The sequence below is a fragment of the Scyliorhinus torazame genome, chromosome 16 (genome assembly GCF_047496885.1).
Source record: "Scyliorhinus torazame isolate Kashiwa2021f chromosome 16, sScyTor2.1, whole genome shotgun sequence".
Lineage (NCBI taxonomy): Eukaryota > Metazoa > Chordata > Chondrichthyes > Carcharhiniformes > Scyliorhinidae > Scyliorhinus > Scyliorhinus torazame.
In genome coordinates, this window is record NC_092722.1 from 60,698,632 (window position 1) to 60,726,507 (window position 27,876).

Here is a 27,876-nt window from a genome sequence, read left to right on the forward strand (position 1 = left end):
TCTCTCTCTCTCTCTCTCTCTCTCTTCCCCCCCCCCCCCCCCCGCTTCTATTTTGAAAAATGCCACCTGCACATATAATGAAGTAAGAATTAAATAAGAATGCAAAAATAGTGAAGCTGCCTCTATCGATCATAAGAGATTCCCAGGAGAGCTAGTGTTAGGTAAATATAATAGAATCTCATTGATGCCCACATGTGTTAATAGGTGTAAATGTTGGACAGAACATACTCTTTAAACAATGATTTAAGCATGAATTGTTATGATTTAGGGTCGGTTTGTACAAGGCCATAAGGAGCTTAATAATGGATTGGCAATTAATTGTTGATAAATGTGTCATTGAAGCTCAGGTCAACAAGTGTTGACTCCTGGGCTATTCTATGTTGAGGTACATCATTACACCTCCCATTGGGCTGTGCATAATATTATAGGATATGAATGAGCACCGCAAGATCCATCAAATTAAAGCTTGCTGTTTAGTCAAACTGCATCATCCTGTAAATATTCCAACAATAGTGAGAAGATATAAGATCAAGTGAGCAATGTCAATCAGTGAAAATAGAGATTAAGGAACTTGAGATTCGCAGCCAAACTCCTAGATCTACCGTCGTAATTGAACCAACAAGTGGGTCAGTTGAGTGCTCAGTCCTTGAGAATTCAAATGTAATGTTTTACTGTTTGTATTGCAGATTATCTGAGCCATGTTGTATAGCTTGCTATGTAGTATGTTTCCATTTGTATCTGGAGTATGCTTGTGGAACATGTGATGATATGCAAGGTTCTGCGACTTGCCCATTAGTAACATTTATGGTCATAATTAACAACCTAAAGGCAGATGCACCATCATCTTATTTCCTCTGTGCCAATTTTGTATTTTAGCTGTGCGTAGTGTTGTACAAGGAAGTAACTGCAAAATCCCTCTTCCACTGCATGTTAAATATTATTTAACTGCAAAATATTAGTATTTTGCTAGTCAATGTTAGAATTGTTGCCCCAATGGCTTTATGCACTCAGTTAAATGCTTTCTTCCATTTCTGTACATCTCCAGATATTGGCTGTGTTTATGAACTGAGTGCGGTGCTGATCCACAGAGGGGTGAGTGCATATTCCGGCCATTACATTGCACACGTGCGAGATGACAGGACCGGCGACTGGTATAAATTTAATGATGAGGAGATTGAGAAAATGGAAGGGAAGAAGCTACAGTTGGGGATAGAGGAAGATCTTGGTGAGCAACCAGTGGCTTGATGTTGGGCCACGTTCAGAAGTTTTACAGATATGCTTGCACTCAGAGTGAGACACCCCTTGATGCATGTTTGGTCCTTGAGGTTTTTAGTGCTGCAGACTTGCATTGACTTGGTGGGAAGTCGGGCAATCTGTTTAGAAGCATGTGCCAGTGGCTTGAAACTGTGCGCTGAGATGCCCAGCACTGACTCATTGACATCTATTCTTGTCATGGCTGAGGTGGTGAGCTCAGCACCTGGAGGGTCATGGCAGGTAACCAACGTCAATGCCCCTCCCGCCAGCAAAATGCTCCCGTGCAATTCACGTTCAAACCTCAAACAAGTTTATATGCATGAACAATTGGCATTTAACTAGTGTATTGATGCACAAATTCCAATGATAGATGAGCCCATGAGAGAGAAGTTAACCGCATGTACTTTGTATCAACAGCATAGTTATTTGCACCGCTGGGTGTAAAGCTAATTGTACTGCTGTAATCTCAGTAACTGAGAAGTGCTAGTTATGGGTTGAAATAAACATATACTATGAATAGCTGCTTTGGTGCAATATCTGTTAATTTGCAACAAAAATGTAACTTTTTTCTGCCCCTTTACCATCATAGTGACTCGTGTGTTGTGCACAGAGGGAATTGGCTAATGACTTGTTCATAGTTTTTTGCTCATGCTAGCTGCTAATGATTCCACAATCACGGATGTGTGGGAGTGGCTTTGGTTGGCTGGCTTTTCCGGTTTCCCTCGTATCCAGCCTGCTCTACCCTTCGGTGGGGTCATGTAAGAAATAATTCACACACAATCTTAGCCCTCCATGAGTTCCATGCCAATTTGGTACAATCTGATATTTTAGTATTTGGGTTTATTTTAATCAATAGATCTGTTTGAGAATTTGCTCTTGTTCATTGTCTATTCTGATTAAACTGTCAGCTGGTGCTTTGGACCAGAATAATTAGTTCATATAGTATGAATCCTCCTCCCCTGCGCTCTTTCTTTCTCTTCCCTTTTTCCATAGCCATCTTCCTTTTCCTCCTCCTCCATTCAACGACCATATTGATGATGGTATCAGAATTATACCCCACTGATTCCTTCATACTACGCTTTCAACGAGAATTGCTGGATAACCATCGGAAACCGAAATCATGGCTTTATGCCCTCCGCCTCAATCCAGTGGTGCTGAGGCCAATTATAATGACAAATTAACATATGTTCATTGTACAATAACATTTTGTGTTTGAGTATTTGTTCAAGTTCGTAAAGGATTTGGGGGGTTTTCATTCTTGATCTTCTAGTCTCAACATATCTGTTTCTTATTTAAAGTTTCTCAATTCTTTAATCTGCTGTTCTTGCAATAATTGGAAATCCATTTGTTAATTTTAAAATACTCGTGCTACATCTTAGTTCTTGATTCACACAGCATATGGCATCTTCTTTCCTTTCCCTCTCCCTCTTCCTTGCCTTCCTTTTCCTTTCCCTTCTCCACCCTGTCCCTTTCCCTCCCTTTTCCTCCCCCCACTTTCCTCCCTCCTTTCCATTTGATTTCTTCCCTCTCGTTTCCTTTTCCTCCCTCTATCCGTTCCTTTCCTCACCCTCCCTTCCTTTCCCCCCATTTCATTTTCCCATTTTCTTTCCCCTCCTTCCTTTCCTTCCCCCCCCTTCCTTTCCTTCCCCTCCTTCCTTTCCTTCCCCTCCTTCCTTTCCTTCCCCTCCTTCCTTTCCTTCCCCTCCTTCCTTTCCTTCCCCTCCTCCCTTTCCTTCCCCTCCTGCCTTTCCTTTCCCTCCTCTCTCCCTTCCTCCTTTCCTCTCACTCTCTCCCTTCCTCCGTTCCTTTTCCTTTCCCTTATCCCTTCCTTTTCCTCCCTTCCTTTTCCTTTCCCTCCCTCCCTCGCTTTTGCTTTCCCTTCCTTCCTTTTCCTTTCCCTTCCTCCTTTCCCTCCCTCTCTTTTGCTCTCCCTCCCTTTTGCTTTCCCTCCCTCTCCCCCCCTTCCTTCCGCTTCCTTTCTCTCTCTCTCCCTGCCTTCCTTCCTTCCCTTTTCCTTTCCCTCCCTCCCTTCCCTTCCCTCTTTATGCAGGCTGTACAAAAAAGCAGGATCTCGGATTCAAAGACTTACATTAATGTGGTTCTATTAATGTAACAAAATGTCCCAAAATTGCTTCACAGGAGCACAATGGAACAAAAATTTACTGGGGCCCTGTGAGCAGACATTAGAACAGGTGACTAAAAACTTGGTCAAAGAAGCGAGTTTTAAGAACATCTTGGGAAAAGGCCGGAGAAGAACAACATCTTGGAAAAGGACGGAGAAGAAGGGAGGTTTAGTGCGGAAATTCCAGACCTTTGGTCTAGTGGCTGAAGTTATCTGGTGGAGTGAGAGATGTACAAGAGGATTGAGTTGGAGGAACGCTGAGTATTTGGACAGGTGTAGGATTGGAGGATATTCAAGATGAAGAATGAGACCATGGAAGGATTTGAGCGCAATGAGAATTTAAAAACTGAGGTGTTGCTGGTCGTACGCCATTGCCAATCAGCGAGCAGAAGGGTGATGGGTGAATGAGACTAGGTATGTGCAGTGGAGCTTTGGATGAATTTAAGTTTTTCGTGGATGGTAGAGGGGTGGCAATCCAGCATAACATTTGAATAGTCTGCAGGTAGCAAAAGGTAGAGGTGTAACTAGACTATGTTAAGGAGGAACAAATAGGTAGTTTTTGTGATGGTCAGGAAATGGAGTCAAAAGCTTATCTCTGGGTCAAGTGGACCCACAGGGGTTGTGAACAGCCGTGGTCCACTTGAGACCAGGGATGGGAGTGGAGTCTGATTAGGGAACTGAGTTTATATCATAGACTGATGACAATGGCATTAGTCTTCTGAATGATTAAATTGAGGAAATTTCAGTGTATCCTCAACTGAATGTCTGACAACTTGCTTGACAATATATAGAGGCAGTGGAGAGATGGGGTGGTGAGGGAGAGCTGGGTGTGTTATATGTACTTGTGGAACATGCAGAGGGACAGCATCTAACTGAGAAATAGAAATAGTTAAACTCTGCTTATTTTCCTGATCTCATCATTACACTAGGGGGTTAAGATGAATTGCTGTCTTCAAATGAAACCATGGAAGAAAGTTGAATGCTTGCACTTTGCCATTTGGAACACCTTGTTAGAATGTTTCTCATTTATAATGCAAATATAACTGTTTTTTGTTGTTATGACACCCTGGGCTAGTGCACAAAGTCGCAACACAAGTGAATTAGCCAGTAATTCTTAGAATATTATCTGTAGTCTTTGGTCCTTGGCTGCCCAATAATTGCAGTCACCAGGTTTGTAAATGTAAACGCAGTTACAATTTATTTATAACAAGAAGTAGAATGAAAAACAACTGGTTAACCATTATCTCATACCTTCTTCCCACTTCAACTTATTTTCACCCTCTACATGCACACAAAAAACAGACAAACACAGAGGAGTGGAAAGGGGTAAAAAAATCATAATTAAAAAGGTAAAGAGTCTTTGGTTCAGATAGTTTCCAGCACCTTACTTCTCTTCAATCTTTGCTTTCAGTTCGTGGTTTGCACTCAGACCTCTGTAGTTTCAGAAATACAGCACTCGTAGGCTTTCTGGAGAGATCTAGCAGGTGCATGGTCTTTCTTTGCACAGCCTGTAATGTCTCTCCTGTGAATAGGTCCATCCAGGTCCTCTGCCTATTCAGAAATACAGCCCACACAGCTTTTCTGAAGAAAAAAACTTAGGAGAGAGTAGCAGGTCCTTTCTCCGTGCTGTCAAGATCAAACTGCAACGCTTTGGGACTCTGTAAAGCACTCCACTGGGATAGGATCTAATCACCATCACCCCCCTGTTACTGGGCAGATTATGGCCCTTTGGTTGGTGGCCAATGAATTAGCCCAATCATTCAATCAAACCCAGTCCCATCTCGTCTATCTCTCTCTGGTGCCGACAAGTCTGCAACTTCTGGTTTATTCTGCTTGAATTGAAGATACCCTTGCCTTAAAGAGACGTGTCCATTAATCACCCATGGATCAAAAGTGTAACAGCAAAATAAATAAAGGGGAAATAAGGAAATAAATGTACATTGTTGTGAGAACATTATAGCACGTTATTTACTGAAATTCATCAGAATTCTCTTAACCATTAATCTTATCCCTGGCATGCCTAAAGATGTGATACTGTCCTTTTTTGTATACTTCAATCCTTTTGCCAGTATTAATATTCCAGTTTTGATTTGCACTTTTTAGCAGAGCCTTCAAAGTCCCAGACACGAAAACCTAAATGTGTGAAAGGTGTTCACTGTTCACGGAATGCCTATATGTTGGTGTACAGGCGTAAAGTGGAAGGAGACCAGGAAAAGGAAATAACTGTTCAACTTCCATGTAAGCATCTATTTCCCTTTCAATTTATTTGCTCCCACCACAATTTTCCTAGAATCATTACAGCAGGGGAGGCAGTGGCATACTGTTATTGTTGCTGACTAGTAATCCAGAGACCCAGGGTAATGCTCTGGGGATCTGGGTTCAAATCCTACCAGGGCAGATGGTGACATTTGAATTCAATTTTAAAAATCTGGAATTAAAAGGTTAATGATGACCACAAAACCATTGTAAATGGTCATAAAAACTCATCTGGTCCACTAATATCCTTTAGGGAAGGAAATCTGTCATTACCTGGTCTGGCCGACATGTGACTCCCGACCCACAGCAATGTGGTTCACTCTTAAATATCCAGAGGCATGGGCAATAAATGCTGGCCCAGCCAGAGACAGCCACATCCCAAAAACAAATAAAGAAAATAATAACAAAATAGGGCTATCCGACTTATTGTGTGACATACTGTCACTCCCCACCCTCACGACACAGTTTTCCTTTTCAGATATTTAGAACATTTTGTGGAAAATATCTTCCCTATAATCCTTCTACCAATCATTTTAAATAGGTGCCCCTGGTCACTGACCTCTCTGCGAAGAGAAACAGGACCTTCCCATCCACTTTATCCAGGCCCCTCACAACCCTGTACACCTCCCCTCGCCTACTGTGTTCCAAAGAAAACAACCCTAACCTCTCCACTCTTTTCTCTGGCAACATCCTCATATCTCCTCTGTATCTTCTCTAATGCAATTGCATCCTTTTTGTAATGTGGTGACCAGAACTGTACATTTGATGTATTTGAATGTTGGTGATTTGATATTGCAATAAGCTAATAGTCCTGGGCTGACCGCAGCACTTTGAGGTGTGTAAATTACTATTACGTGCTGCTTGAACAGTCACCTGAAATTTGTTAGTAATTCAATATTCGGATCACTGGTATTTTTGTGTCCTCACTGGTAAATTTTGGAAAGTAGTTTGGAATTGAAGAAAACCACCACCTAGGGCAGGACAGATCTCCATTCATGCATTGCACCACTGACTCTCGGACATAGAGTTACAGCACAGGTTATTTACAGTGCTGCAGGGGCACCCACAATTGTGGGAGAGAAATGCTTGCAGTAAGTACCTTGCTGTAACGTGACATTGGTTGGGAGTGCTGGCATGCATGTTGTATGACATCCAGCCATTTGTGTGTTTTCTAAAGCCTATATTTGGGAAGGTATGTTGTCACTTCAGGAAAATGGTTGCTGGAGAACCAGTGGAGTGCCTCCCCAATGTGCTTTACTTTCGCTCTCCTCCCACCCCCCGACCATTCCCACCAACTCCCCAGGTAATTAATCTGAAGCAGTATAGTGTTAAAGGTACTTGGCATTCAGTGCTGGAAGAAGCATGACCTCTGGTCCAGGAACCCACAAATACTGTCTGGACTACGACAGTACCGATTACCTTTAGACTGATTTCTACAACTTTATAGCTGTTAACAGCATCCATTAATTGAGACGAGATTGCTTATAATAATTTTGCTCTTCATGTCTTGGGCATAGAATCAATAAACTTGTGGGTCTGTAACGTGGTGAAAATTCTGCATCTGTCGTGGAGTTTTTGATTTGTTGGCTTATATTATTAAGCCCCCTTTATTTCCCAGTCCCTAAGGAACTTTCCTTTCCTTTTTGCAGCGCATTTACAAAAAATGGTTGAACGTGACAACAAAAAATTTGAGGAGTGGTGCATGGAAATGGCTGAGATGCGGAAGCAGAGTGTGGATAAAGGCAAAGCCAAGCATGAGGAGGTGCAAGAGCTCTTTAACATGTTACCAGCTAAAGAAGGTCTGTAAATTAATAGAGGGTGGAGTTCAGTTATTGTATGTACACCGGTGTAAAGAATTTTCTTTGAAGACAACCATTCAGCTTGCTGTGATATTTGTACAGGAAACCTGTCGATAAATGCTGAGTAGGTGACATAGGTAGAAGTATCGGTGTAAAGTTTCTTGATCCTACAAGAATAGTTGAAAATATAAGAATCAACCTGGGTCCTTCTCAACGTATTGTTTCCTTGACAAAAATAATTTAAAGTTTTAAATAAATATTTTACAGAGTAGTTGTTTGCTCCCAAATTACCCTGATGGTCTTCTGAACAAAAAAGGACAAGTGAACGGAAAACTTGCTTCTGGTGCAGCTCACTGAGCTCATCTGTGTTATTATTGTTCTCGGTTAGGGAGGGGCAGCATCAGCCCTCTTCCTGATTTTTGATTTACTTTCCAGTGACCCATGCAGGTGGGTGTGTGTAGAAGGCTGAAATTGGAATTGGCTGTGATGGTGCCCGTGACAATCGCCTGACCGCACACACTTGCAAAACTAATTCCCACTTGGGTGTAATAAGACAAGACTACCAGTCCTGCTAGATTATACACATCAGGATAGAAAATAATGGGGAGAAAATAAATGAATAGCAAATCTTCCAAAGATAATTTTGAAAAATACATTTGAATATCTAGAAATAACTAGAGAAAAATGTCAGTACTTGATTGTAAATGAGTATTCTTCCTTTTTTATATTATGGCCTATCCTTTACAGTAGGAATAACAGTGGCATTAACAGTGCTCACTTATTAAAGAGTGAATAAAATTTCTTCATCTGGGGACCACATACGTATGAGAATCAGGATGTTTCTGCCTGTGTTGCCCTCATTACATAAATGCTAAATTATGCCTTTCTCACTAAGATTTAAAATTCTCGAAGCTGCATTGACTTGCCCATGTCCTGTTCAGTTTCTAATGTATATTGATGACCCTGACTTTTGGAGTCTCTCCTTGAAAATATTACTGCTTACCCTGTCAAATGCACTTAGTTATTTTAAAGGCCTTTATTGGATCTCGAGAGTAAAAACTCATGGTTGTACCCTCTCAATTCTCGAATCATCTTTGTAAATCCTTCTTGCATATTAATTATTTATTTATTTTTTAAATCTATTTTATTACAAACCTGTATCAAAGCAGATTACAGCCAATAAACATCCCAGGAAACATACTTCCAAACAATCAACTATACAGACTGTACAACAGATTACTTACCCTTTCACGCCCCCCCGCCCACACCTCTCGGCTCATCTGCTACCCCCTGAAAGAACCCACTCATTCTCGCCCGAGTCATATACGCCCTGTGCACCACCTTAAACTGTATCAGGCTCATTCTTGCACAAGAGAAGGTCCCGTTTACCCTTCGCAGTGCCTCACTTCATACTCCCCAATTGATGTCCATTCCCAACTCCGCTTCCCATTTCTCCTTGATCTTCACCACCCGCTCGCCTCCCTGCTCCCCCAGCCGCTTATATATATCCCCAATTCTTCCCTCCCCTTCCACATCCAGAAGCAGCAGTCGCTCCAGCAGGGTGTATTCTGGCAATCTAGGGAACCCCTTCCAGACCTTTCGTGCAAAGTCCCTAACCTGTAGATACCTGAACTCACAACCCCATGCCAGCTCTCCACTCTCCCTTAGCTCCTCCAGACTGGCGAACCCTTCCTCCAAATACAAATCCCTCACCTTGACCAGCCCCACTTCCCTCCACCTCCTATATATACTATCCATCCCCCCCAGCTCAAACCCATGATTCTCGCACAGCGGCATTAGCACCGACATCCCTTCCATCCTAAAATGCCTCCTCAGCTGATTCCATATCTTCACCGTGGACTGCACCACTGGGCTCCCTGAGTACCTACTCGGAGCCATTGGCAATGCTGTCATCACCATAGCCTTCAAACTAGATGCCTTACATGATTCCTCCTCCTTCCCACCACCACCGCACCATGTCCACATTTACTGCCCAATAATAATGAAGCAAGTTTGGCAACGCCAACCACCCCCTGCTGCCTCTGTAGCAGGGTCCTCCCCACCCTCGGCACCTTCCCTGCCCTTACAAAGTCCGAGATGATTGTGTCCACTTTGCGAAAAAAGGCCTTTGGTATAAAGATAGGAAGAGCCTGAAAGATAGACAAGAACCACGGCAGAAAATTCATTTTCACCACTTGGATCCTTCCCACCTCCTAAGATCAACCCTGGCCTCCTCCACCAGCTTCGTTAAGTTATACTTATGGAGCCCCGTCCATTCCCTCACTACCTGAATCCCCAAATATGTAAACCTATCCCTCGCTACCGCATCCCCCCCTAAATTAGCCTGTTGTGCCAGCTCATTCACCAGGATTACCTCGCTTTTCCCTACATTCAGTTTGTACCCCGAGAACCCTCCAAACCTCTCCCAACAGGCCCATAATTCTTCCCATACTCTCCAACGGATCCGAAACATACCGCAAGAGGTCATCAGCACAGAGCGACACCCGATGCTCCCTCTGTCCCCTCATTATTCCCCGCCACTCTGACGACCCCCTGAGAGCCATCGCCAATGGCTCTATGGCCAGCGCAATCAATAGCGGCGACAGCGGGCACTCTTGCCTTGTACCCCTGTGTAAGTCAAAGCTTCACAATCTCATCTAATTCGTCCTCACCCTCGCCCATTGTGCCACACACAGCAACCGTACCCATGCCACAAATCCCAGCCCAAACCTTCCCAAAACCCCGAACAAGTACCGCCACTCCACCCGACCAAATGCCTTCTCCACATCCATGGGCACTACCACCTCTGGTACCAGAGAGACCAACGGATTCATCGCCACATTTAACAGCATTTATGACTCGCGGGCTGCCTGCCTTTCACAAAGCCTGTTTGATCTTCTGCAACCACCCCCAAGACACAGTCCACCATCCTCCCCGCCAGCAACTTAGCCAATACTTTCACATCCGTGTTCAATAGTGATATGGGTCTATACGACCCACACTCCACCGGATCCTTCCCATTTTTTGGGTTAGTGTGATTACTGCCTGCATCGTCTCAGGCAACTCCTCCCGTCTCCAGTGCTTCATTATACATCCGCAACAGATGTGGTGCCAGGTCCGCCCCAAATTCCTTATAAAATTTCGCCGAGGAGTCTTCCCCGACTTCATAACCCTGATACTATCTACCGCCTCCGTCAGCCCCAGGGGCTCCTCCAACGCCTGCCTCTTTGCTTCCTCCACCTGGGGAAATTCCAGCTCGTCCAGAAACCGCCCCATGTGTCCCCCCCCCCCCCCCCCCCCCTCCCCCCGGATCCACCTCATAAAGTCCCTGGTAATACTCTCTCAATGCCTCATTTATCTTCCCTGGCTCTGACACCACATCCCCAGCCCCAGTCCGGATCTTCAATATTTCCCTGGACGCAGGCCGCTTCCGCAGCTGGTGCGCCAGCATGCGGCTCGTCTTCGCCCCATACTCTTATAATTATTTTTATAATTTGGAGACCATAACTGCACACAGCTGTGTAACGATGTTCTATACAAGTTTAACACCCTTGCTGTTTTCGATCAGCCGTCTAGAAATGATCATCTGAACTTTGCACTTTCTATAGCTTTGTTGCCTGCATTCCTGCTTTAAACAACCTGAGTCTGTGCTCCACAAACTGCCCTTTTCACACTCTATTTTCCAAGGGCAAGTGGCTAAATTGTTCCTCCAACTAAAATGCACATCTCACATTTATTCGTGTCTGAGTTAAATTACTATTCTGCAAGTTTATTAATACAGTAATGTGTGTCAATTCTTACTTCTTACACTCTTTCCAACGCTCCTCCTCAAAACCTTTGGCCAAGCTCTGCCTTAATATCAATTTAATTGGCTTAATATCAAATTTAGCATTAATATTTCTATGAAGCACTTGTATAGAAATACTGCTAAATAATTTCAGGTTGTTTTGTAATTTTCCTGTCTTCAGTCGTAATTAAACTCATAAATTTGGAGTCTGTTTATTGTGAAATTGTGTGTCTAATTCCTGATTCCAAGACATTTGTATAATTAATGAATTACAACAGTCCAGCAGCGATCTCTTTGGAATACCGCACTCCACCCTACACCAGTTTGAGTAAATAATTTTAATCCGTAATGCACTGCCAACTTTCTATTCATTCTGCTTTTGCTACTCTGGCCTTGGTCGTGAGTCTACTATGCAGTAACATATTGAAGACCTGTGCTGAATGAAATTTGTAATTTTGTTTTAAAATATGTGCGAAGTGATCGTGAGGTAGGAGAAGGGAATGTAAGAAGCTACAGTCTCATCTGGAACAGATAGGAATCCTAAACTGAGAGATCAGCTGAGAGATATTTGCTCACTTATACTGAACTCAAAGGATTGTCAGGGTTGAGTGGAGCTTATTGAATTATAGAACAGTTTAGCACAGAAGGAGGCCATTCTGCCTGTTGTGCCTGTGCTGTATCTCTGCAAGAGCAACTTGGCTATTGCCACTTCTCCTCCTTTTACCTGTATCCCGACCATATCTTGCTCTTCAGATAATTATCCAATACCTTTTTGAAAACCATGATTGAAACTGCTTCCTCCACACACTCGGGCAGTGCATTCCAGTTACTAAACACACAGTTTAAAATAAATAAAAAATAAAAAATGTTCTCCTGTTACTGATGATTCTTTTGACATTCACTCTCTGGTTCTCGACCTTCCCGCCTGTGGGAACAGTTTCCCCCTAACAACTCTGTCCAAATTTCCCATGATTTTGAATATTTCTATCAAATCTCCACTCGACCTTCTCTTTAAGGAGAATAGCCTCAGCTTCTCCAACCCCTCCAATCCAACCCCTCCAAGTAACTGAAGACCCTCATCCCTGGAACAATTTTCCAAGTCTTTCCCTAGCTTCTTTCATGTCTTTGTGGAATTAATATTGGGAATGTTGTACTGAATAGTTTGTAAAGTGATGAGATGAGGCAGCATTCTTTTCAGGAAATGGGTATTGTAAAACTGAGCATTGCTGGCTAATGCACATGGGTAACTTCATTTTAATTTTGAACGCCTATTTTGTTACCTAAAGAAAGTGTATAAGGCATACAAGAAAGGTGGATAGAAAAATCCCAATTAGTGCTCAGTTCTGGGCACCACTACACTAAAACGAATGTTGCAGCTATTGAAAAGGTACAGGAGGGATTGAGGGGATGGAGGGGTTGAATTATATAAATTGGATACCTTTACACTGTAAAAGAGGCTGTGCTTTAGAATTCTTAAGGGTCTAGTTCATGTTGCCTATCATGAACTGTTTGATGCTGTGAAGAACAGCAGAACCAGAGAACACTGGGCTTTAAAGGAGGTAAATTCAAAACCACTCTGGAAATATTATTTATCAGAGAGTGACAAGTTTATTGGAACAGGTTCCCGACAGTCCGTGTAAGCGGATAGTATTGATTCTTTCAAATTTTAAAAAAAGTTTCAGAAAATAATATTTTAATTCAGTATATAAGAATTTTACGGCATAGTTTAGTAAATATAGCATATTTAGTAGGCACTGGTGTCTATAATTCCCATTGCTTTACCTTTTGTTTGGGTCTGTTAGAGATTGGTTACTGTGATTAGTCAACAGCTTCATTATCATTGTGGAAGAGGCCAAACTTGATTAAATATTTCCTGTGTTCCTGGCTCGGTAAGCCTGTCACATTGGAGCATGTTATAATCAGCCAATGTATTCCCCGCAACTCCTACTTCTCCACCACCCTGTGCCCCACTCGCACCAGCGAGTAATCTTTTTATATTAAAAAAAGTTCCCATATCTGCTGCAAGTAGAACTTGGTCGATGAAGTTCAACATTGCCAGTATCTATTGAGTTGTTCTCCCAAATGGCCATTCTGCAAGTGTGAGCTTGGATGGTGAGTTTTTACAATACTTTTGGCCACTAGTGTCTTCACACATTCATAGCTGCCTCTACTTTTCCTACAGGTCTGGCAGAATCTGTGGAGAGAGGAACAGAGCTAACATTTCGAGTCTGTATGACTCCTCTTCAGACTCTTTTATTTTAGCACAATAAAAATGGTCTTGTTAGTTTACATATAATGTCAAAGTAACGCGAGTTAAAGATCATGGACTAAAACTTTAATTTTTTGTTTTAGATGAGCACTATGAATTTCTACCGGTAGACTGGTTAAGGAAGTGGCTGGATGATTCTGCAGTAACAAAGCCAATTGACAATTCTTGCCATCTCTGTGCGCATAACAGACTTATTCCTGACAAAATCTGTGATGTTAAAAGGATCTCCCAGAAAGCAGCTGATATCTTCTATGCCAGATATGGAGGTGGTCCCAGATTAGATGGTAAGTTAACCAGTTTGTAATGTTTTTTGTAAAAGGTCTGCAGAGTTTACTATGGTCAAAAAAACTATTAGAGGAGTTAACTTTAGTAACCTTAGTTACATTAAACTCAGTTCTGTTGGTTCAAGTGCACAGCACTAAAGTTAAGAATGGGCATGTAAGTGGCTAATGAATTTCTGTATAGATGGGTGTGAGACGGTGCATTTTGGCAGGAAGAATAAGGAGACTACATTTCTCAGAAATAGTGCTGAAATGAGATGGAGGAGCAAAGGAACCTGGGGCATAGATACACAAATCATGAAGTTAGTAAGACTATTTTAGAAAAAGAGCAAACAAAGCCCTGGGGCTCATTTATAAAGGAACAAAACTAGAAGCAGACATGTTTGTGAAATTTGTAAAGAACCATGTTAGATCGCAGTGAATATTGTGTAGATTTTCGGCCTCCAGGTTATAAAAAAGGATCTTGAAGCACTGAGTTTTTGCAAGGGTGCCACCAGAACTGAAAGTCTATGGAACTGAGACTATACCCAGCACAGGCAGCATGATAGCACAGTGATTAGCACTGTTGCGTCACAGCGCCAGGGTCCCAGGTTCGATTCCCGCTTGGGTCACTATCTGTGCGGAGTCTGCACGTTTCTCCCCGTGTCTGCTTGGGTTTCCTCCAGGTGCTCCGGTTTCCTCCACAAGTCCTGAAAGATGTGCTGTTAGGCAATTTGAACATTCTGAATTTCTTCCTCTGTGTACCCGAACAGGTGCCGGAATGTGGCAATTAGGAGCTTTTCATAGTAACTTCATTGCAGTGTTAATGTAAGCCTACTTGTGACAATAAATATTATTATTATATTCTATCCATCGGGAAAGATTGACTAGACTGAGGCATTTTCTCTGAAAAAGAGAATGCTTAGTGGTGACCTGAAAGATATTGCAATATTATGAAAGGGTTTGATAGGGTAGGCATGGTTAAGATATTTTCACCTGTGGGGGAGAAAATAACTAGTCATAAATATGGGTAGTCACAAATAAATCCAGTAGCAAGTTGAGGAGAAACTTGAATTCCCAAAGAGTGACTAGAATCCACTGCCACAAGTAGTTGAAACAAATAGCAGAGGTTAATTTCAAGACAAGTTAGATAGACATGAGGGGGATAGGCATAAAGTATATCAATCAGATTTGATGAAGTAGAATGGGAAGGGGCTTGTACGGAATGCAAACACTGACATGGGCTATTTGAGGCCAAATAGTTTGTTTCAGTTTTAAATGCAACATAATTCTATGCAATTTTCCTTTGTTTGCCTTAATTTTCCAAAGATGGTGATTTTGATTTGTGTTTTTTGCCTTTTTACTGTCCTTTGGGTTACAAAAGTGGATTTTTTGGGGTGGTGAATACTGTTTTCTTGGTTTTTTGCCCATTTCTTTTACAGAAAGTTTTCTTGCCAGTTTGTTCAAAGCTTTTCTTAGTTTTGATGGCACATTCCAACCCATTTTTATTTATTTTTAATGATTCTGTATTGTTTGGGTTTGGGCTTTGATTGCCACTCCTTGCAGCTGTATTAAGTGGAAGCAGCCTGGCAATGCCCTGTGTCATACAGCCAGGATCCTGCCTGACTGGAACTCCAGCTGCAAACAGAAAAGTGCGTTCTAGACGTAGAGCAGCTTCTCCCAAAAAGTAAACTATAAATGCAAGTGTGCAGTAAGGAGAATCCTCGCACTTTAAAAAAAATAATTAATTTCTGGTAGTTTTTAAAAGATGCTCATGAGGCCCACTGTATTACTTGAGCATTTTATAAACCCGGATCAAACCTCGCTCTTTATGATATCTAATGGAAGTGATGTGACACTTTTCCTGAGATTCTCACTCCCTCTGAAAACAGTTGAGCCCCATCTCTGGAATTCCACTACTAGTTCAGCATCTGTGCTAATCTGGAACCGTTTTGCACATCTGTTCAGTTCGTAGAACAGTAGCACAGTGGTTAGCGCTGTTGCTTCACAGCGCCGGGGACCTGTGTTCGATTCCCAGCTTGGGTCACTGTCTTTGTGGAGTCTGCACGTTCTCCCATGTCTGCATGGGTTTCCTCCGGGCGCTCCGGTTTCCTCCCACAAGTCCCGAAAAATGTGCTGTTAGGTAATTTGGACATTCTGAATTCTCCCTCTGTGTACCCGAACAGGTGCCAGAGTGTGGCAACTAGGGGATTTTCACAGTAACTTCATTGCAGTGTTAATGTAAACCTACTTGTGACACTAATTACCCTAAGATCAACCTAGATTCTTACAGCTCCTTGCCAGCGCGCCTGATCTCTTGACTCATGATTTCCAGACTTTTTGATGTGTTTTCCAAGCTCTGCACGGTGCCCACTGTGAGCTGAGTCAAGGGATGGCAGCCCTTTAGGTGAGATTTGCCACCTTTGATTGTTTACATATTTGATCTACTCCCATTCTGACATTGTCAATAGTTGGTTCTCCTCTTTCATTGTCTTTCTTTCTGAAATCATGTTTACACACCATTTCCCCCCCTCCATTCCCCCCCCCCCAAAAAACCCACGCTCGAACCCGTCACAAAAAAACAATCCATTGCAGCTAGCATCATGTTTGAAAAATAATGGTACCTACATGTGCTCCATTCTCAGACCTGATACAGAAAGTTGCTAACAGCTAATAACCACCCTTAGGTACTGAAGACTGGGACAAGCTACTATATAACTGTATTGCAGTTTGGCAACCTCCAACTCCAATTTTACGGAAATTCTGAGCTCAATAATTGCACAAATAACATGGAAGAGATTCAGCTACACCCAATTGAAGTGGAGTTCCTGTTCTTCACAACAGGATCTTACAATAGATTAATTAATCGTCACTCAATTTAAGGAAGAGTTCCCTTGATTCTACTTGCAGCTGAGAATGAGAAATTATACTGGGGAAAGCATTTCTTTCTGTCACTCCCAGAAGAATAGCCCAGATCTCGACATAGTGAGAGTTGATATTTAACAATCAAATAGCAAGCATGTTAAAAAAAACATTAAAAACAGCAGCAAAATTTAATTGCTGTTTCAGGGATATTCCACCCTTGAGAAACGAGTCCCATTCATTATTTGTGGCTGAAGATGCGGGTGGAGAGCACTTTGCGGGGAACCCAGAGTGATAACCCAGGAACATACAAATGCTCATCTCGCTGTCATTATGGAGACAATTTGAGAATTGAGTAAGCCTGTCAGATGTCTTCCTCCAAGAATCAAACTTTCTTGAAGAAGATTGTTTTTTTACCAAGGAGGGCCTCGACCTGAAGCATGAATTAGCATCAAAAAGTGGCATTTCACAAAGATGACTGGGGAACGGATAAACCACATTGCAATAAGGGCCACTTCTGAGTTTAATGGCAAGTTAAATGAACATTATTCTGCATCAGGCCTGTTATATTGGTCTTTGAATTGGTCAATGTTGATGCAGGCTGACAAAAGTAGAATTATTTACTTAAAAGCGACAAGATTACTTTTAGCATTTCATCTTGTTTTGACCATAGTTGGGAGTTTATGCAATTGGTACCAATATTTTGGAACTTGGTGAAAATGCATTTTGACAAACAGAATAAGATGTTGTTTTGATTGAACATGATTAATCAAAGCAAGCAATTTTCTTTACAAACAGCCACCTTAAAACATTCTCCCTCAACCCCTCCATCTGAACCTTGGACGTTAAGTGAAAAGAATAAGAGTGTTTCATCTCTACAATGGAAATTGTTTGTGAAATTCCCTTTCCCACTCAGTCCCCCACCCATTTTTGCTGTGATCCCCATCTTTCTGCAGTTTCTCCCACATCTCTTACTCTGTCTACAAGCTCATCGATTCATTGAGATCTCCTGCTCCCTTGGTGTCTTTCTTGTTCATTTCCCAGCCACCTATCACCATTGTCCAGCCTCCTTGCTAGCTAACATTCAGCAGCTCACTATCCTCTGACACTGCTTTCTCTTTAAAACCATTGTTAACCCCTCCCTTCTTAAAAAAACCCATCTTGGATTCATTCTGTCCCAATACCCACCCCATCTCGATCTCCCTTTCTTCATACTTTGCTGTGGTTTCAAGCTTGAAGGCTTGGTATTTTAAGTTCAATTTGCTGAGTATTTTGTAAGATAACTTTAAGCAGGAGTCCTTGTACATTTGTGTCCATCTAAGGACTATGAAGGCAAGTGTGAACTACAAGTCATGTTGATGAGGGGTCGGTTTGTATGGTCAACTCTGAGACGTAAAAGGATCCAAATCCACATTTTCTCAGTGTACGTTTCTGATGGTTACTTGCAGCATTTAGAGTGCATCTTCACACCATTGTTTTCCTCTTTTTCCCCTTTTGACAAGCATCACAAGAGGAGGCGATTGGTGCTATTGTCATAAAATAAATAAAAGCTGAAAACAAAATATGTCCTTTTAAATGTAGCTGAAGATGTGTTCCGTTCTTCTAAATCTGAGTAATCTTGAGGCACTATATTTGATCATTAAGAATATAAATATAAAGTGTGAATTTTTCACGTGGGTCTTTGAACTAAAAGTTGAACCTTTGACTTCTGCGCTGATGAAAATCCGACAATTATTGTCATAACCATAACATTTTGCAAGTGTCTGTATTTATAATTGGCACTATTACAAAATGCAACCGATGGAAATATCAAACTGATTTAGTAAAGGTATCCCAAGCTTGCTCTACAAAATAAAACACACATCTGCCTTTTTAACATAGAAATGCCAGATAAATTAGTTAAGTTATGAGCAGACAAGACAAAAGCGTTTTGGATTATTTGGCTGATACAACACAGAGGAAAACCATTCAACCCATCTTGCCTGTGCCAGCTCTTTAGATGAGCTAGTTAATAGTTCTACACTCTTCCCACAGCCTTGAAAACTTTTCCCGTGAGTATTTATGAATTAGCTTTCACCCTCCCTTTCAGACTGCGCATTTCAGACCATGAAAACTCTTTACATCATCTTTTTTTCTCTTGTTGCCGCCTCTGATTCTTTTGCCAATAACCTTAAATCTGTGTCCTCTGGTTACTGACCCTTCTGATACTAGGAACAGTTTCTTTTTATTTACTTTATTAACACCCTTTTGGTTTTGACCACCTTTATCAAACCTCCCTTCTCCATCTCTGTTGGAGGTAGAACAACTACAGCTCTTGTAGTTCTTCGTCTCTTGTGCCAATCTAGCAAATCGCTCCTGCACTCTCTCTAAAATGTGGTGTTCAGAATTGGCCACAATGCTCCACCAGGCTCTCGCCAGTATATTATTAAGTTGTAGCATCATTTCCTTGATTTTATACTTGTGCATCTATTTATAAATGATCGTTTGCCTCTTCAGCAGCCTCCTCGGCTTGTTTCATCTCCATAATGCCTGCCCAGCTACTGTTCTATCTTTCACCTGGGATTGGGTTGTTCCTGTTTATCAATTGTGAGAGCATCTCTTCGTATTTGGCACATTTGAGTTATTCTTCGGTATACCCGTGAGCCTTAATTCACCAGTGAAATCCTCTATGTTAAAACACCTGGAAGCATTTTTTGAGCTCATCACTAATATTGATCTGGATATGACTGTCAAAAACAGCTTTCGTTTTGTAAGAACCAAAAATGTAGAGAATGAAAGTTGTGAACTAAGTATTGCATACTAATGAAGCACTTTTCTTATCCTTAGCTTCTGCTTTATGTAGAGATTGTGTGGTGGAGAAATGCAGGATTCTTAGATTAAAGAATCAATTAAATGAAGATTACAAGATTATCTCCAACCTGACCAGGTCCACATTACAAAGGTACTTTTTGTTTTGAAACCATCCATTCTATTTAAACGGGCAAGAAAAATGTTGTTTTCTGTTTGTCCGGAAGTTACTGCTTATTTTCTTGTGAATTTTGGTATAATTCTGTTGGCATATTAATTTTAATGTATTTTGTGACTTTGTGCTTGCGCGTATTCACTTCTCATCTATTACCTGGCTTCACCTAACTGGTATCACTGAAATTTATGTTTAGGTAGCTGTGGAGAAGGAGAGATGATGATTTGAGCAAGTTGAGCCCATACTCGTTGTAGTTTAGAAAAATGAGAGGTGGTTTTATTGCAACATTCTGAGGAGGTTTGACAGGATATATGCTGTGAGAATGTTTCCTGTTGTGGGGCAATCTGAACTGAAGGGGGAGGCATAGTTTTAGAATAACGGGTCACCCCATTTAAAACTGAGATGAGGAATTTCTTCTCTTCAGTGTGTCATGAATCTTTGGAATTCTCTAATCCAGAGAGTTATGGAAGTTGAATCATTGAGCTTACTCAAGGCTGAGACATTTTTAAACAAAATGGCTGTCATGGATTGTAGGGACTGACAGGAAAGTGAAATTGAGGCAAAGATCAGATCAACCATGATCATATTGAATGGCAGAGCAGGCGCAAGGGGCCAAATGACTTACTCGTCCTATTTGTTTTGTTCTTATGAGATGAAAGAGCAAGCTGCCCTCAATCTTCAACCAGCATTTCCATAGGGCACATTGTGTCTGCACAAACCCTTCGCTCTACCTAGGCCGACTCCCCTGCTCCATCTCTGTCGTCACGTGCATTGATCATGGCCAACCCAACTAACCTGCACATCTTACTGTGGGAGGAAACCCACACAGACACTCTACTCAGACAGTCACCCCAGGTCGGAGTCGAACCCAGGTCCCTAGCACTGATTTGATTTTGATTTGATTTGATTTATTGTCACACGCACCGAAGTACAGTGAAAAGTACTTTTTCTGCGGCCGAGGAACGTACATAGTAGACAAAAGAATAATCAACAGAGAACATTGACAAATGGTACATCGACAAACAGTGATTGGTTACAGTGCGGAACAAGGGGCCAAACAAAGCAAAAACACAAGCAAGAGCAGCATAGGGCGTCGTAAATAGTGTTGTTACAGGGATCAGATCAGTCCGAGGGGGAGTCATTGAGGAGTCTTGTAGCTGTGGGGAAGAAGCTGTTTCTATGTCTGGATGAACGGGTCTTCAGACTCCTGTATCTTCTGCCTGATGGAAGGGTCTGGAAGAAGGCAATGCCTGTGCGGGAGGGGCCTCTGATAATGCTGCCTGCCTTCCTGAGGCAGCGTGAAATGTATACAGAATCAGTGTGAAGTGGCAAGCTTGTGTGATGCCTTGGGCTGAGGTCACCACACTCTGCAGTTTCTTGCGATCTTGGACCGAGCAGTTGCCATACCAAGCTGTGATGCAGCCGGATAGGATACTCTCTATCGCACATCTGTAGAAGTTTGTCAGTCGTTGCAGACATGCTGAATTTCTTTAGCTTCCGTAGGAAGTAGAGTCGTTGTTGGGCTTTCTTGACTGTTGCATCAACGTGAGTGGACCAGGACAGACTGTTGGTGATGGTGACCCCAGGAACTTAAAGCTATCGACCATCTCCACTTCGGAGCCATTGATGCAGACGGGAGAGTGTGTCGTGCTACGCTTCCTGAAGTTGATGATCAGTTCCTTGATCTTTCCAACATTTAGAGAGAGGTTGTTTTCGGTACACCATACAACCAAGTGATCTATCTCCCACCTGTATTCTGATTCGTAGTTGTTTGAAATACGATCCACCACTGTGCTATCATCCGCAAACTTATAGATTGAGTTGGAGTTAAATCTTGCCACGCAGTCCTGTGTGTATAGAGATTACAGTACGAAGTCTTACAACACCAGGTTAAAGTCCAACAGGTTTGTTTCGATGTCACTAGCTTTCGGAGCGCTGCTCCTTCCTCAGGTCTCTGGCACTGAGTCTGGCTCTGGGGCTCAGAAGGGAAGGGGGGAGAATAGAAAAGCAATAGTTGTAGGAGATTCAATGGTTAGGGGAATAGATAGGAGATTCTGCGGTCGCGAGCGAGACTCCCGGAAGGTATGTTGCCTCCCGGGTGCCAGGGCCAGGGATGTCTCGGATCGTGTCTTCAGGATCCTTAAGGGGGAGGGGGAGCAGCCAGAAGTCGTGGTGCACATTGGTACCAACGACATAGGTAGGAAAAGGGGTGTGGAGGTAATAAACAAGTTTAGGGAGTTAGGCTGGAAGTTGAAAGCCAGGACAGACAGAGTTGTCATCTCTGGTTTGTTGCCGGTGCCACGTGATAGCGAGGCTAGGAATAGGGAGAGAGTGCAGTTGAACACGTGGCTGCAGGAATGGTGTAGGAGGGAGGGCTTCAGGTATTTGGATAATTGGAGCGCATTCTGGGGAAGGTGGGACCTGTACAAGCAGGACGGGTTGCATCTGAACCAGAGGGGCACCAATATCCTGGGAGGGAGGTTTGCTAGTACTCTTCGGGAGGGTTTAAACTAATTTGGCAGGGGAATGGGAACCGGATTTGAAGTCCAGCAACTAAGGTAGCCGATATTCAAGACGCCAAAGCTTGTAATGAGGCAGTGGGGAAGGGAACACTGACAAAGGAGAGTATTTGCAGGCACGGAGATGGGTTGAAGTGTGTATACTTCAACGCAAGAAGCATCAGGAATAAGGTGGGTGAACTTAAGGCATGGATCGGTACTTGGGACTACGATGTGGTGGCCATTACGGAAACTTAGATAGAAGAGGGGCAGAAATGGTTGTTGGAGGTCCCTGGTTATAGATGTTTCAATAAGATTAGGGAGGGTGGTAAAAGAGGTGGGGGGGTGGCATTATTAATTAGAGATAGTATAACAGCTGCAGAAAGGCAGTTTGAGGAGTATCACCCTATTGAGGTAGTATGGGTTGAAGTCAGAAATAGGAAAGGAGCAGTCACCTTGTTAGGAGTTTTCTATAGGCCCCCCAATAGTAGCAGAGATGTGGAGGAACAGATTGGGAAACAGATTTTGGAAAGGTGCAGAAGTCATAGGGTAGTAGTCATGGGCGACTTTAACTTCCCAAATATTGAGTGGAAACTCTTTAGATCAAATAGTTTGGATGGGGTGGTGTTTGTGCAGTGTGTCCAGGAAGCTTTTCTAACACAGTATGTAGATTGTCCAACCAGAGGAGGGGCAATATTGGATTTAGTACTGGGTAATGAACCAGGGCAAGTGATAGATTTGTTAGTGGGGGAGCATTTTGGAGTTAGTGACCACAATTCTGTGACTTTCACTTTAGTAATGGAGAGGGATAGGCACGTGCAACAGGGCAAGGTTTACAATTGGAGGAAGGGTAAATACGATGTTGTCAGACAAGAATTGAAGTGCATAAGTTGGGAACATAGGCTGGCAGGGAAGGACACAAGTGAAATGTGGAACTTGTTCAAGGAACAGGTGCTACGTGTCCTTGATATGTATGTCCCTGTCAGGCAGGGAAGAGATGGTCGAGTGAGGGAACCATGGTTGACAAGAGAGGTTGAATGTCTTGTTAAGAGGAAAAAGGTGACTTATGTAAGGCTGAGGAAACAAGGTTCAGACAGGGCATTGGAGGGATACAAGATAGCCAGGAGGGAACTGAAGAAAGGGATTAGGAGAGCTAAGAGAGGGCATGAACAATATTTGGCGGGTAGGATCAAGGAAAACCCCAAGGCCTTTTACACATATGTGAGAAATATGAGAATGACTAGAGCGAGAGTAGGTCCGATCAAGGACAGTAGCGGGAGATTGTGTATTGAGTCTGAAGAGATAGGAGAGGTCTTGAATGAGTACTTTTCTTCTGTATTTACAAATGAGAGGGGCGATATTGTTGGAGAGGACAGTGTGAAACAGATTGGTAAGCTCGAGGAAATACTTGTTAGGAAGGAAGATGTGTTGGGCATTTTGAAAAACTTGAGGATAGACAAGTCCCCCGGGCCTGACGGGATATATCCAAGGATTCTATGGGAAGCAAGAGATGAAATTGCAGAGCCGTTGGCAATTATCTTTTCGTCCTCACTGTCAACAGGGGTGGTACCAGGGGATTGGAGAATGGCGAATGTCGTGCCCCTGTTCAAAAAAGGAACTAGGGATAACCCTGGGAATTACAGGCCAGTTAGTCTTACTTCGGTGGTAGGCAAAGTAATGGAAAGGGTACTGAAGGATAAGATTTCTGAGCATCTGGAAAGACACTGCTTGATTAGGGATAGTCAGCACGGATTTGTGAGGGGTAGGTCTTGCCTTACAAATCTTATTGAATTCTTTGAGGAGGTGACCAAGCATGTGGATGAAGGTAAAGCAGTGGATGTAGTGTACATGGATTTTAGTAAGGCATTTGATAAAGTTCCCCATGGTAGGCTTCTGCACAAAGTAAGGAGGCATGGGATAGTGGGAAATTTGGCCAGTTGGGTAACGAACTGGCTAACCGATAGAAGTCAGAGAGTGGTGGTGGATGGCAAATATTCAGCCTGGATCCCAGTGACCAGTGGTGTACCGCAGGGATCAGTTCTGGGTCCTCTGCTGTTTGTGATTTTCATTAATGACTTGGATGAGGGAGTTGAAGGGTGGGTCAGTAAATTTGCAGACGATACGAAGATTGGTGGAGTTGTGGATAGTAAGGAGGGCTGTTGTCGGCTGCAAAGAGACATAGATCGGATGCAGAGCAGGGCTGAGAAGTGGCAGATGCAGTTTAACCCTGAAAAGTGTGAGGTTGTCCATTTTGGAAGGACAAATATGAATGCGGAATACAGGGTTAACGGTAGAGTTCTTGGCATTGTGGAGGAGCAGAGAGACCTTGGGGTCTATGTTCATACATCTTTGAAAGTTGCCACTCAAGTGGATAGAGCTGTGAAGAAGGCCTATGGTTTGCTCGCGTTCATTAACAGAGGGATTGAATTTAAGAGCCATGAGGTAATGATGCAGCTGTACAAAACTTTGGTAAGGCCACATTTGGAGTACTGTGTACAGTTCTGGTCGCCTCATTTTAGGAAGGATGTGGAAGCTCTGGAAAAGGTGCAAAGAAGATTTACCAGGATGTTGCCTGGAATGGAGAGTAGGTCTTACGAGGAAAGGTTGAGGGTGCTAGGCCTTTTCTCATTAGAGCGGAGAAGGACGAGGGGCGACTTGATAGAGGTTTATAAGATGATCAGGGGAATAGATAGAGTAGACAGTCAGAGACTTTTTCCCCAGGTGGAACACACCATTACAAGGGGACATAAATTTAAGGTGAAAGGTGGAAGATATAGGAGGGATATCAGAGGTAGGTTCTTTACCCAGAGAGTAGTGGGGGCATGGAATGCACTGCCTGTGGAAGTAGTTGAGTCAGAAACATTAGGGACCTTCAAGCAGCTGTTGGATAGGTACATGGATTACGGTAAAATGATATAGTGTAGATTTATTTGTTCTTAAGGGCAGCACGGTAGCATTGTGGATAGCACAATTGCTTCACAGCTCCATGGTCCCAGGTTCGATTCCAGCTTGGGTCATTGTCTGTGCGGAGCCTGCACGTCCTCCCCGTGTCTGCGTGGGTTTCCTCCGGGTGCTCCGGTTTCCTCCCACAGTCCAAAGATGTGCGGGTTAGGTGAATTGGCCAATGATAAATTGCCCTTAATGTCCAAATTGCCCTTGGTGTTGGGTGGAGGTGTTGAGTTTGGGTAGGGTGCTCTTTCCAAGAGCTGGTGCAGACTCAAAGGGCCGAATGGCCTCCTTCTGCACTGTAAATTCAATGATAATCTATGATTAATCTAGGACAAAGGTTCGGCACAACATCGTGGGCCGAAGGGCCTGTTCTGTGCTGTATTTTCTATGTTCTATGTTCAGGTGAATGAAGAGGTCTGTTCCAGAAACACATATATAGACAGATTCAAAGATGCCAAACAATGCTTGGAATGCGAGCATTAGCAGGTGATTAAATCTTTACAGATCCAGAGATGGGGTAACCCCAGGTTAAAGAGGTGTGAATTGTACCAAGCCAGGACAGTTGGTAGGATTTCGCAGGCCAGATGGTGGGGGATGAATGTAATGCGACATGAATCCCAGGTCCCGGTTGAGGCCGCACTCATGTGTGCGGAACTTGGCTATAAGTTTCTGCTCGGCGATTCTGCGTTGTCGCGGGTCCTGAAGGCCGCCTTGGAGAACGCTTACCCGGAGATTAGAGGCTGAATGCCCTTGACTGCTGAAGTGTTCCCCGACTGGAAAGGAACATTCCTGCCTGGTGATTGTTGCGCGATGTCCGTTCATTCGTTGTCGTGACATCGAACGGACATCGCGCAACAATCACCAGGCAGGATACACTCGCCAGCTGGTCTGCGCAGGCTCTGAGTGCTCACCCAAGGACTCCGTCGTGCCCGTCGCTTTCCGCAGATTCACTTTCACGAAGGCAGCTCTTACCTCTGAGGCTGTAATAGTGGGTATGGGTGTGTCCAGGGGCGTTGGGGCGTGTGGCACTGATGCTTGGCTGATTGCTCAAAGCGGGCATAGAACTTGTTCATATCATTGGGTAGGGATGCTCCAGCCCCAGATATTCCGCCTGGCCTAACTTTGTGGTCTGTGATCTTGTGGAGGCCTGCCATAGTTGTTGTCGGTTAGTGTCGTTGGCCTGGGACTCTAGTTTGATGCTGTATTGTCTTTTTGCATCCCTGGTGGCTTTCCTGTCAGGTTCACTGTAAGGCAGCAGTGCTGACCGCAGTGCTATTCCTGGCTATTAAGTGTATGGCATCATGGAAATCTGTTCTGAACTTTCTTAGTTGATCATCTGTCTTGGTTGTGATGGTTTTGGGCATCAGATTAAATGCGCTATTGATTTTTATTGTTGAGGATCGATTGGGGTATAAAACATCAGAAAATGGAGGCACGAGTGCAAAGTTCAAACCCAACTTGAGAAAGTACTGAAGTTGTCAGATTTTGAAATATATTAATTAGGCTGGTGAAAGAAGAAAATAGTTGAGGTTTCCAAGGTCAGCAAGTATCTTATTTTTACAAAAAAAGTATCAGTTACAACTGCTTGGACAACAAGAGGGAGGATTAGATGAACCTTTGGATTTTCTGAGATTCATTTATATGACACCAGAAGACTTGAGGCTCTGGACAATGAGTTGCAAATCTGTCTTATAAGATGTTCTGAGCGCAGATGATGATCCCATGCATTATTAAAAACACTTTGCTGTTGGGAAAGGTCACTTCTCCAATAGCGTTGACAGCTGCCGCTATGTTCGGCATTTCCTCCTCCTGAAGGAGCAAGATGCTTCTCTGCTTGAATGCTATGCCACATACCACTGGGATGTCTTTATGTCTGCTGTCTATTGAAGTACAAGGTGCTTTTGTTTAATGCCTCTTTTGCACCTTTGAAGGAAAGTTCCATCAAAAGGGAAGGCAGCTTGAAAGACATTGTCACTCCGGATTAGCCCTGGGAGCCTCATGGTTTCTCCAGACCCATTTTTCCAGGTGATAATTGTGGGGATTTAAGTCGTTTTTGAACTTTGATACTTGTTTATAAAGCACTTTCTTTCCCTGGGTTGTGGCCGACAGACAGTAACTGTTTCTTTCAGACTTGAACTTCTATGAAAACAACCTGAAGATTAAAAATAAGCCTCATATATCCTGGAATCGTTTTACATAATGCATACCATCTGCTTGTGGCATCTGCTCTGATTTTGTATTTCCAAGTAGCTAGATTCTATATAAACCTCTCCCTGGTGATAGTTCTTCCTATTTGATGTCTAAAATGCTGAATGAACAAATGTGTAAGTTATTTGACAAGTCTAAAACCAAGAGAGTGCTGGTGCCTCCATGTAACAAGATTTTCGTTTAAAACTATGAAGTAGACCTGTTGGTTCGAAAAACAAGCCTTGCTAGAGCCACTCGTGTCTCTTAAATGGATAAGAAAGAAACAGAAGAAATTGGAGTAGGCCATGCGGCCCCTGTAGAGCCTGCCCTGCCATTTGAAAAGATGGTGGCTTATCCTCTGGATCAACTCCCTTTCCCACCTGATCATCATATCCCTTATTTATCGAGCAAAGTCCCCAAGCCAAGTAGTTTTGTCTGGTCCTGCGATGTTTTTTAAAAAATATATATTTTATTAACGTTTTCAAACACAATTTTTCCACTTTACAAATCAACATAAGAGATAACACAATAACTAATAAGTAACATTATTTAAATAAAATAGTGAACTAGCTAAGTAACAAGAACCCCCCCCCCCCTCGGGCTGCTGCTGCTGACGATCTATTTTCCCTTAACGTTCCGCGAGATAGTCAAGGAACGGTTGCCACCGCCTG

At 43.0% G+C, this 27,876-nt stretch overlaps 1 protein-coding gene across 4 annotated transcripts in view; it reads left to right on the forward strand.

Moving 5' to 3' along the window:
* The window catches only part of usp48 (ubiquitin specific peptidase 48), a 198,459-nt gene that overhangs the window by 98,163 nt on the left and 72,420 nt on the right, over positions 1 to 27,876 (forward strand). For 2 of the 4 annotated variants that reach the window (XM_072478568.1, XM_072478565.1), the window contains exons 9-13: positions 1,046 to 1,225; positions 5,480 to 5,614; positions 7,282 to 7,431; positions 13,571 to 13,771; positions 19,436 to 19,550. In XM_072478568.1, the coding sequence (XP_072334669.1) occupies positions 1,046 to 1,225; positions 5,480 to 5,614; positions 7,282 to 7,431; positions 13,571 to 13,771; positions 19,436 to 19,550 (781 nt within the window). The remainder of the gene's footprint in view (positions 1 to 1,045; positions 1,226 to 5,479; positions 5,615 to 7,281; positions 7,432 to 13,570; positions 13,772 to 19,435; positions 19,551 to 27,876) is intronic. The other 2 variants (XM_072478566.1, XM_072478567.1) reach the window with 2 other exon arrangements.